The sequence below is a fragment of the Rhincodon typus genome, chromosome 39 (assembly GCF_021869965.1).
Source record: "Rhincodon typus isolate 14 chromosome 39, sRhiTyp1.1, whole genome shotgun sequence".
NCBI classification, from domain to species: Eukaryota; Metazoa; Chordata; class Chondrichthyes; order Orectolobiformes; family Rhincodontidae; genus Rhincodon; species Rhincodon typus.
The window spans coordinates 11,949,401-11,961,900 of record NC_063370.1 but is presented as its reverse complement, the minus strand read 5'-3'; the positions used below and the strand labels follow the sequence as shown (position 1 = coordinate 11,961,900).

The following is a 12,500-nucleotide window of genomic DNA, read 5'->3' as shown; positions in this document are numbered from 1 at the left end:
ACCTGCAGTATGTGCCAGCATCTTAGGCAACAACCACACTGTTTGGATTTCAACCCAAATGGCCATATATGAAGGTCATAAGGAGTGTAATCCATAAGGGAATGAATGGTTAGCTTTGGGGGTGCCACCACAGTTAGTCAACGGACTAAATGAATGTCAGTCCAGAGGTTTGGCCACAGTTGGTCAGTTACATGGTCCTATCAGACTCAGTATTCTTGCAGTCTGGAGATTAAGACACAGTCAGTCCTGCAAATTGAGCGCAACAATTTCAGAAATCATGGGTGTCTCAATCAGGCTGTTATGGAAACAAATCATCTGGAAGCTGCACTGTGCTAAGCTATGATGTCATGTCAAGTCAGTCCAAGGGGTAGATCATTGTCAGAAATATAAACATTGAGTAGACTAGGGTGACACAGTGGATCAGTGGTTAGCTCTGCTACCACACAGTGCCAGTCGCCTGGATTTGATTCCAGCCTTGGTTGAGTGTCTATGCGGCTTTCCTCTGCGCGCTCTGGTTTCCTTCTATATGCAAAAATGTACAGGTTAGGTGGATTGGCCATGCTAAATTGCCTATAGTGTCTAGGGATGTGTAAGTTAGGTGGATTTGCCATGGGAAATGCAGGGATAGGGTTGGGTTGTGAGTTTGGGTGGGATGCTCTTTGGAAGGTGGTATGGACTCAGTGGGCTAAATGGCCTGCTTCCACACTTATGATTCTTATCACAAGGCAATCTTTGCAGTCCTGGAAAAAGTGGGAAGCTCGAGTCTGGGGTTGGGGCTCACTGGACAGGGTTACTGATGGAGCAATTCAAGATAAATGGGTGGGATCTCATACAGTACATTTCTGTATTGTCATCTAATTTCTAACGAGGCTGGATTTCATTGAAAAAAATCTTTGATTGCAGTAATTAACAATAAAAAATGGCCTCAAACAATCATGACTGTTATATTTTTTACATCAATTGGACCCATCATGTCAGATACACAATGCATTGCAGACTCAAACTTAAAAGGATCACCTGGCTTTACCATTTATGCATCACTTCTCATACATGACACTGGAAGACAATACTTTGGAGCTACTACATTTGCACACTGAACTGTAATTATTATAGGACACAGTCCGTGATGTTCAAGGCTGACTCTTTTTTGGAAAAGTTGCTTTTACAGTGAATACATGCTTTAATTTCAATCCCCAATGTACTATTAGCACTTTGGATCGGCAACGTACATCTGATACAGTTGTAAACCTCAGAACTCCATACTGAGGCATGACATTTGCTTCCATGTGAAGCCATGTCAAGGCATAAGATGGTACTTCATTGGGACTAATGTGAGGGATCAGGAATACAGGTACTGGTATGACAAACAAATCAGAAGGAATCGGTTAACTCAATTGGCTGGATGGATAGTTTGCAATACGGAATGATGTCAACAATGTGCGTTCAATTCCTGTACCAACAGAGGACAGCATGAAGGCCCTGCCTTCTCAATCTCACCCTTGTCTAAGGTGTGGTGACTCACAAGTTAAATCACCGTTAATTGTCTCTGGAAGTTTTTGTGCTTGGCACTAACAGCTAGGGAAGCGATTGCTGGGCCCCTTGCTGAGATACTTGTATCATTGAAGCCACAGGTGAGGTGCCGGAAGACTGGAGGTTAGCTGACATGGTGCTACTATTTAAGAAAGATAGTGAAGAAAAGTCAGGGAAATATAGACCGGTAAGCCTGACATCAGTGGTCGGCAAGTTATTGGAGAGGATCCTGAGGGACAGGATTTACACATATTTGGAAAAGCAAGGACAGATTAGGGATAGTCAACATGGCTTTGTACATGGGAAATCATGTCTCATGAACCTGATTGAGTCTTTTGAAAAAGTAACAAAGAGGATAGAGATGAAGGCAGAGAGGTGGAAGTGATCTATGTGGACTTCAGTAAGACATTCGACAAAGTTCTGCATGGTAGACTGGTTAATAAGATTAGATCACATGGCACACAGGAAGAACTATCCATTTGGATACAGAACTGGCTCAAAGGTGGGAAACCGAGGATGGTGGTGAAGGGCTGCTTTTCAGACTGGAGGACTGTGACTAGTGGTGTGCCACATGGATTGGTGCTGGATCCACAGCTTTTCATCATTTATATAAATAATTTGGATGTGAACATAGGAGGTAGAGTTGTAAGTTTGCAGATGACACCATAATTGGTGGTGTACTGGACAGCAAAGAAGGTTACCTCAGAGTACAATGGGACTTGATCAGATGGGCCAAGGGGTGGAAGATGGAGTTTAATATAGGTAAATGTGAGGTGCTGCATTTTGGAAAAGCGAATCAGGGCACGGTTTATACACTTAATGGTAAGGTCGTGGGGAGTGCTGATGAACAAAGAGACCTTGGGGTGCAGGTTCATAGTTGCTTGAAAGTGGAATCGCAGGTAGACAGGATACAGGTAGTTCTGCTATAACACATGTTTCGTTAACGCAAATTGGCTATAACGTGATTGATGAATAGTGGATGCCGTTTGGATAACGCAAACTTTCTGCTGTACAGGTATAGTGATTTTCTATAGCAATTTCCATAGAACGTGATTTTTCTTGATGATTTTCTACAGCATGATTTTCTATAGCACGAAGTTACGCAAGAACACAACTATCGTGTTACAGGAGAACTACCTGTAGTGAAGGTGTTCGGTACGCTTGCCTTTATTGGTTAGTGCACTGAGTAAAGGAGTTGGGAGGTCATGTTGCAGCTGTACAAGACACTGGTTATGCCACTTTTGGAATACTGTGTTCAATTCTGATCTCCCTGCTATAGGAAGGATGTTGTGAAAATTGAGAGGGTTCAGAAAAGATTTATAAGCATGTTGCCAGGGTTGGAGGGTTAACTATAGGGAGAGGCCCAATAGATTATTTTCGCTGGAGCGTCAGATGCTGAGGGGTAACCTTATAGAGGTTTATAAAATCATGAGGGACATGAATAGGGTGAATCAACAAGGTCTTTTCCCAGAGGTAATGGAGTCAAAAAATAGAGAGCAGAAGTTTAAGGTGAGAGGGGAAAGATTTAAAAAGGGACCTAAGGGGCAACTCTTTCACGCATAGGGTGGTGCGTGTATGGAGTGAATTGTCAGAGGAAGTGGTGGAGGCTAGTACAATTACAATATTTAAAAGGCATCTGGATGGATACACGAATAGGAAGGATTTGGAGGGATATGGGCCAAATTTTAGCAAATGGAACTATATTAATTTGTGATTTCTAGTTGGCATGGACGAGTTGGATTGAAGGGTACATGTCCATGCTGTACATCTCTATGACTTTATAACATTGTAATTGATGTGCTATTTGACACTTTGGTAATGTGCCAGGCCTCAAGGTATTCTCCAACCAAAAGTTTTGTCTCAGACGTGTGAGCTGATAATCTGTAGGAAATGGTTTGTTCACAGTACATGTGGACTTAGTTACTTTTGCACTCCTGAACATTTCAGTTGATGAATAAATGTTTCTGAATGTATGTATGGTATCTGCAGCTAATTCCATCTTATGTGGTGGACATTCACAGGTTCTTCTCACCATTGGTGACAAAGCAGCAGTCACTGAAAAAAGGCAGAAACATGACATGACACTGAAGTTAGGCAGCTTTTAAGGCTTCAGTCAGCATATGTTATCCAAGTCTTGTGCAGTGCAGTCCCTTATGATTGGCAGCAGATTGGAAGCAATCCTGAGGCACTTCCTTTTCATGCTTCTATCATTGCTTCACCTTTAACATTTCTGAATTTGTGCAGACTGCTTTTGAATTGTTTGAGTATCCTATATGGTAGCAGTTAACCCGAGAGGAACAGAGTTTTACGCAGCTTCCAAAGTGTAATGAGCTAGGATTTAAATACGGTGCCAGCAGAATGAACATCACAAGGTTCTAGCAGCAGAAACTTCCGCCTCTCATGTTGCACTATTCCATGAGCTGAGAGCCATAGAGACCAGTTGGATAATGTTTTGGAAGATTATTAGTGTCATCTTTTAATCTAATACTATCCTTAATCTCCTATATAAACTTCAGATGGGTCATTCCTGCTGAGGTTTTTTTAATGAAATGTATTTTGTTGAACATTTTGAATTATTTGTTTAAATGTTTCACACTGTTTATTTACCACCATAACTTTTCATCTATTTACTCAATCAAATTTAGCCAGCTCTCTCCTCATAACTTTATAAGTGGCTTTAAGGTTGATTTTCTTGTTTATGATTGGAGAATGTCATTTTCAAATGTAGTGCAGGTTACAACTGTATTTTGATCAACATGCTTCAGTGGATATTTTATTATTACATTATTAATTAACCCTGTCTCATTGAACAAAGTCAGAAGTCACAGAACACTAGATTATAGTCCAACAGGTTTATTTGAAATCAGACACTTTCAGAGCGCTGCTCCTTCATCACTTCACCTGACCAAGGAGCAGCACTTTGAAAGGTTGTGATTTCAAATAAATGTTGGACTATAACCTGGTGTAATGTGACTTTGCCCACTCCAGTCCAACACCGGCACCTCCACATCATTGAACAATGGTTGTGGCAAAGTATTGTAATTCCCTCCAGGAGACCTTTTACAAGTATGCTGCAGACGTGATATATGAATATTGACAGAGGTTCCAACATTACTTCAATTTAATGCCTGACCAGGAATTTCCCATGCTCTTATCACCTACTGTTGGTGTGTGTTGGAAGAATTTGCAAGTTGTTAATTAACCCTTTTGTCTGTATTATAAACACAGCATCCTTGGCCATAAAGTTCTGCACTGGGACCTGTCAAACATGGAGCTACTAGCTTAGAGGCATTAACACTACCCACTGTGTCACAATATCCTTCAATCCACCATGCCAGATCTAAAATAGCTTTATTCCTATTTAGTTCTATAGAAAATTGCTTGAAGAAAATGTCATGGAAGCATTATACAAACTCATCTTCCACTCCACAAGTAAGAAACTAGTTGGTTCAATGTCCAGTTTATATTAAGATTAAAGTGTCTCACAACTGTTACATTGCCTTTGTTACAAGCTCCAGTAATACCTTGTTTAATGTATTGTCCAACAGGATAAATTCTGTTAGGAGACCTATAAACTATTTGCATCAGTGTTTTCTGACTCTGGCTAATCCTAATCTTCATTTATGCTGATTCTACTTCCTGATGTTTTGAGTTAAGATCTTTCCTCACTAATGTCTTATGCCAGCCTTTATTGTCAGGGATACCCCTCCTCCGTTTTCATGCTACCTGCCTTTTTGAAATGCCGTATATTCTGAGATATTTATTTCCCAGTCTTAGTCACCTTTAACCATCTCTATGATACCAATTAGATCTACACATCTATTTGTAACAATATTTTCTTGCAGATGCACCAGTCCTTCAGACAAAGTGATTTCAATTTATTTGACTACATCCTTGCAATGGACCATACATTCTGCTGCACTATTACCATTAAATTCTTAGTCCCTTCCTGTCCCATTCATTTGATGCTTTATCAACATCAGTACTTTTTTATTGCCTCAGGTTTTATCTATAATTTCGATATCTCCCTTCATTCGAATCCTTCATTTTTCCATTAAGTCTTTCTCCACGTGTGCTCTGTCTCTTCCTGCCACACTGATTACCATAACCCTGCCCTGCACCATTACCTTGCTCTTTCTCTTTAACTTTACAAATCTCCTCTGAAATGAATCCTTCCCCATTACTGATTTTATAGGTCTCTTTAAAACCTGAGTTATTCAAATTAGCAGTACACTAATTCTAGTATTATTCAGGTGAAGGTTGTCTCAATGGTACAGCTCCCCTTTTCCCAATTGTTGGTCTCGGTGCCCCATGAATTAAAACACAAACCTCCCACACCAATATTGAGTCCTGCATTCAACTCTTGTATCATATTCACCCAATGTGGCTTAAATAGCAACCCAAAGATTACTACCTTTTGTGGTTCCCCTTTTTAACTCAGTCTCTAGCAGTTCTTGCCACCTTCAGCAGAACTTTAGTTCACATACTTCATTGGTATCCCATGGACTGAATTTCACCAAAAATCATCTGTGTCAATTTTGGCTAGCTTAATGGAGGATTTTCTCTGTGAGCTTTACCAAGTTACCTCATACAGTTCTCTGCAGCTCACCTCATTATGAATGCACAATGCCTCTATAAGTACCCCACTCAAGCGAACATGCATTCAGCAGTGGCAGAAATACTCGCCACTGCCAGGATTCCCAGCACAGTGCTCCCACATTTAAACCCTGACCAGGTGAAATACTGCCAGAAGCTGCCCTTCAAAGTGCACATAATGGGAGAGAAACAAAAGAGAAATGCTTTTGTGTTTCTATTCATTTCGTGGGATGGGGGTGTCGCTGGCTGGCCAGCATTTCTTGCCCATCCCTAGTTGCCCTTGAGAAGGTGGTGGTGAGCTGCCTTCTTGAACCACTGCATTCCTCCTGCTGTGGATTGACCCATAATGCTATTAGGGAGGGAATTCCAGGATTTTGACCCAGTGACAGTGAAGGAACAGCGATATATTTCCAAGTCAGGATAGTGAATGACTTGGAAAGGAACTTGGATGTGTTTGTGTTCCCATATATCTGCCGCCCTTGTTCTTCTAGATGGAAGTGGTCATGGGTTTGGAAGGTGCTGTCTGAGGATCTTTGGTGAATTTCTGCAGTGCATCTTATGGATAGTACACACTGCTGCTACTGAGTGTCAGTGGTGGAGGGAGTGAATGCTTGTGGATGCAGTGCCAATCAAGCGGGCTGCTTTGTCCTGGATGGAGTCAAGCTTCTTAAGTGTTGTTGGGGCTGCACTCATCCAGGCAAGTGCGGAGTATTCCATCACACTCCTGACTTGTGCTTTGTAGATGGTCGACAGGCTTTGAGGAGTCAGGAGATGAGTTACTTGCCGTAGTATTCCCAACTTCTGGCCTGCTCTTGTAGCCCCGCTGTTAATGTGGTGATTCCAGTTGAGTTTCTGGTCAATGGTAACCCCAGGATGTGGATAGTGGGGGATTCAGTGATGGTAACACCATTGAATGTAAAGGCGTGGTGGTCAGATTGTCTCTTATTGGTGATGGTCATAGCCTAGCATTTGTGCGGCATGAATGTCACTTGCCACTTGTCAGCCAAGCCTGGATATTGTCCAGATCTTGTTGCATGTGAACATGGATTGCTTCAGTATCTGAGGAGTCACGAATGGTGCTGAGCATTGTGCAATCATCGGCGAACATCCCCACTTCTGACCTTATGATGGAGGGAAGGTCATTGATGAAGCAGCTGAAGATGGTTGGGCCTAGGACACTACCCTGAGGAACTCCTGCAGAGATGTCCTGGAGCTGAGATGATTGACCTCCAACAACCACGACCATCTTCCAATGTGTAAGGTATGACTCCAACCACCGGAGCATTTGCCCCCTGATACCCATTGATTCCAGTTTTGCTAGGGCTCCTTGATGCCACACTTGGTCAAATGCAGCCTTGATATCAAGGGCTGTCATTCTCATCTCACCTCTGGAATTTAGCTCTTTTATCCTTGTTTGAACCAAGGCTGTAATGAGATCAGGAACTGAGTGGCCCTGGTGGAACCCAAACTGGGCATCACTGAGCAGGTTATTGCTGAGCAGGTGCTGCTTGATAGCACTGTTGATGACACCTTCCATCACTTTACTGATGATCGAGAGGAGACTGATGGGGCGGTAATTGGCCGGGTTGGATTTGTCCTGCTTTTTATGTACAGGACATACTTGGGCAATTTTCCACATTGTTGGGTAGATACCAGTGTTGTAACTGTACTGGAACAGCTTGGCTAAGGGAGCAGCAAGTTCTGGAGCACAAGTCTTCAGTCCTATTGCCGGAATGTTGTCAGGGCGGTAGCCTTTGCAGTATCCAGTGTCTCCAACCGTTTTTTGATGTCACATGCAGTGAATCGAATTGGCTGAAGACTGGTATCTGTAGCGATGGGCACCACTGGAAGAGGCCGAGATGGATCATCCATTTGGCACTTCTGGCTAAAGATTGCTGCGAATGCTTCAGCCTTATCTTTTGCACTGATGTGCTGGGCTCTTCCATCATTGAAGATGGGGATATTTGTGGAGCCTCCTCCTCCAGTGAGTTGTTTAATTGTCCACCACCATTCACCGACTGGATGTGCAGGACTACAGAGCTTAGATCTGATCAGTTGGTTGTGGGCACATATGTCCTGGGTGACACTAAGTGACATATATACAAGCTCACATTTGTATATGTATTATTTACAGCATAATTTGTCTGATTGATTGCCATTTTAACTGCAGCTACAAGAATGAAGCTACATAGGTTAACCATACCATTTTAGAACCCTGTTGAAGGGAATGCTGCTCTTTTCCCAATGTCCAGCATAGCATAACACTTTGTCATTATTCAGTGTGGGAGCATCACATACTGAAAAGCCTTGCAACAGTTCAAAACATTAATTTTTTGGCAACAACAGAAAGAAACAAAGAAACAACAAACAAATAAAGCTGCATTTGCTTCTGGGAATAAACAGGAACTGTTTGCCTTTTGAGCAAACAACAAATTTCCAATGAATGATCACTGCACCCAGCTCACATGCATTGGAACCTGATGTCAATTAAGCCCTGTCCATCTAGCTTATTGCGCTTGATCCTGTCATGCTCCATAACACTGAAGTTGATGTTTCTCCTGCTCAAAGTCCTTATCTTCATCCTCGAAGGCCTGCTGATGCTCCCAGCTCTTCAGAGTCCATCTAAATTGCCCTTTTTGCCTGCTAGTCATGCAGAGTACAGCATGCCAGTCCGGATTGTACTGCAAGGCCCTACCAGACCCTTCTATGCATCCAAAACTCATCTTCAGGCAGCTGATGGTCTGCTCCACTATGGCCCTGGTCATGGAATTGTCTGTACGTATCTACACTTAGCATGAGTCATAAGGTTGCATTACGGAATCATCAGCTATGGTAGGCCTTATCTCCCAGTGACCATCTTTGTAAGCCACCTGGTCCTTGAAAAGAAGCAGGGACTTGAGAGTTCTTAAGGATATAGGCATTGGCCAGATCCCAAGTTATATAGTGCAGGCTACATAGTATCATAGAATCCCTACAGTATGGAAACAGGCCATTTGGCCCAACAGGTCCACAGTGACCCATTCCTCTGCTCTATCCCTGTAACCCTGCATTTCCCATGACTAACCCTACCTAGCCTGCACATCCCTGAACACTATGGGCAATTTAGCATGGCCAATCCAAATAACTTGCTCTTCTTTGGACTGTTGGAGGAAACTGGAGCACCCAGCGGAAACCCATGCAGTCATGAGGAGAATGTGCAAACTCCACACAGTCGCCCAAGGGTGGAATCAAACGTGGGTCCCTGGCACTGTGAGGCAGCAGTGCTAATCACTGATCCACTGTATGACCCTAAAGTTGTGATATGGATGATTGCAGATGATTGGTTCATCTGTTGGGTTATGATATGGCACTCTCAAAGCACCAGAAATAAAATCTATAGTGCTCTGCACCTGGGAAAGCCATCTACATTGGCACAACCTACAGCCTGGGCTGCAGCGTTGACTTCATCATGATTAAGAGATCTCACACAGGTCTCAAATGGATCCTTGGTAACATCTAGTTGCAAAAAAAACTTAGTGTAGCTGTCACCTTGACAGCCATTGGAAGATGGCTGTTTATTCCTACAGGTCGTAGGTTCCACTCCAGGAGTTGGTATAGTTCTGTGACGATGTCCTCAGTCTGCACTAATAATGACCTAGCCATCTGGAGGAAACGGCAATGAGCGTGATGGACTCTGGGCCTCCTGTGCCTCCTCCGCATCATGTGGGGACTTCAGCTCTGACTTCTTCATGTGGAGACCATTTAGCAGCTGCTGGAGGTTGGTGCAGGTCCTGAGCCTGCTGGTGCATCCCTTCTTCCTCAATTTCTCTGTGCCTCTTCTGGTTTCTCTTTTGATTGTGGTATTCAAAATCATAAGGATAGAAAGGGAGAAGCTGTTCCCATTAAAGCAAGGATTAAGAACCAGATGAGACTGATTGGAAAAAGAAGCAATACCAAATGAGAAAAAGTTTTTTTCGTGCAGTGAGTGTTAAGGTCCAGAAAGTGCTGTCAGAAAATGTGGTGGAAGCAAGTTCAATCAATGCATCTAGGAGGAAGTTGGATTAATATTTGAAAAGGAAGAAATTCACCAAAGATCCTTTGACAGCATCTTCCAAACTCACATCCACTTCTATCTAGAAGGACAAGAGCAGCAGATACAGGGATACACCATCACCTTCAAGTTCCCCTCCAAACCACTCACCATCCTGACATAGAAATACATCACCGTTCCTTCACTGTTGCTGAGTCAAATTCTGGATCAAGAAGGCAGCTCACTACCATGTTCTCGAAGGCAGCTAGGGACAGGCAATGAATGCTGGCCAGCCAGCGACACCCACATCCCGCAAATGAGTGAAAAATGCAGGGCCATGAGTGTAGGAGGTGGGATGGCATTAAGTTCCACTACATCTTTTACGCTGCAACCATTCTATGACTCACATCTTTGAAGAAGACAAATTATAAGAATTACTATGCGAATCGAACTACTTCCCTATACATTATTTGGAGCAATGACTTTTTGGATGATGTGGCTGATACCTCATCCATTACATAGGTGACTTTCCCCAAGCTTCCTGGTACAATGAGCAAATGGGTATCAAGATGAGATCTAAGTGATGGCACGTAGATGAGACATTCTTAGTCCCCTCTAATGACCTATCAAACTAGAATGGATTAGGGTTAGAGGGCAGTGTGTGCATTTTGTGTAACAGTTAGAATCACTTCACTTGGAATTACTTTTACCATCAGATTTTACAACTTCTTCAAAAGATTTAGTCAAGTTTTTGATTGAGGACTACTTTTTCAGAGGTCATGTAGGCACATCGTAACAGCCCCATTGATTTACTAAATAGCATCTCCTTGCCTTCAAATAATTTATCAATAACTAATGATAAACTGACAAGACTATAGGCTTCAGGTGCTTGGCTTACCTCCATTTTGAAATGTTGAGATCACAAAAATCTCTCTCCAGTCAAAGAGAATAATCTTGGATCTCATCAATTTGTTAAATATATGAACTGGTGGATTATATTATGCAGATCTTTTCATTTGGCACCCTAAATTGAATACCATCAGAGTTAAAAGTTTAATCTGCTCTAAATCACCTTACTTTGGTGAGTACTGTTTTCACATCCACAAGTGCATCATTTTAGCATATGAACAGGTGAATTAGAAACAGAAATAGACCACTTGGCCCCTGAAGACTCCTCTGCCATTCAATGAGATCATGGCTGATCTGATTCTTCCTGATTCCCACCTACTCCCAAAAACCACTCAGCCCTTATTTGTCAAAGATCTAATTTCTATGTTATGGCACTGGTAACTCATTATCATCATAATTAAATATTAACAAACTTGCCTACATTTCAGGGACCCCTAAGGAGCCTTCTTCCATGGCTTAAATTTTCTCTGTTAACACTGTACATGTCTGTCCCGCAAAATCCTGAAGTGGCTTTATACAGGCTCTGGTGACTCTCTTAACGCTGGTGACTTACTCCAAAAGTTAGCTTAAAATAGCTCGCCAGCGCTTGACAGCCAGAATTGTCTATCTTCCACATTTCCTTTGATTTTGCAACCATCAACTGAATCTTATATTTTATTCTTGTTATCTTGAAATGTGTTATCTTGAAAATATTCCCACATTAGCTTAAGTTAATTTAGGACATCACTAATTTTAACAAAAATATTTCTTGTGGCCTTAAAGATATACATTGCTTCTTTATGCTTAAAAACAGTTTTAATAAAAAGTCCATTTGTCAATTACTCAAGCCTAGTTAACACTCCTAAGGAATTATAGTCAAATCCTCTGTCAGTTTTATACATTCAGCCATCTTACAATCAATGACATGGGTTAGCTTAACAATTTTCCTTACTCGATAATAGGTAGAATGCAGCCACAGCAGTCCATGGACCAGTCCTTGATAGACAGTCAGTGACAGATCATTATACAATCCAGTTTCAGAAAAGATCCAAGGTGGCTTGGCTATGTAGTGCTGTATTCGGTTGTAAAATAAGGGCGGAGCTAAAGTTTTAATCGCCATTACTCCAAAAGGACAATTGTCTAAAAATGAGATGCCATTACCACTGTAAAACAAAATACACAATTTATCTCTCATATAATGTTTGTTTCCAGCGTGAAATTAAAATCAGTAAAGCAAACTACTAACTAGCTAGCTTGAATATTAATTGTATTAAGCAATAAGATGTAACTAGATAAAGCAAGTTCTTGGGGCCATCACAGCCATACCTGTTAAACGCCTCATCTTACGCTTAGGTACCTTACAGCCTTCAGGACTCAACATCAAGTTTAATAACTTCAGATGGTGAACACCTGCTTCTACTTCTATTACTTATCCCACAACCCCCAGCTCCTGTCATGAAATGGGTCACTTTCAGCA

General features: G+C 42.0%; 1 protein-coding gene across 1 annotated transcript in view; it reads right to left on the bottom strand.

The window, feature by feature from the left end:
- The window catches only part of LOC125487290 (cation channel sperm-associated auxiliary subunit gamma-like), a 253,929-nt gene that overhangs the window by 104,132 nt on the left and 137,297 nt on the right, over positions 1-12,500 (bottom strand). Inside the window, exon 16 of the mRNA XM_048618228.1 lies at positions 11,976-12,186. Within this exon, the coding sequence (XP_048474185.1) occupies positions 11,976-12,186 (211 nt within the window). The remainder of the gene's footprint in view (positions 1-11,975; positions 12,187-12,500) is intronic.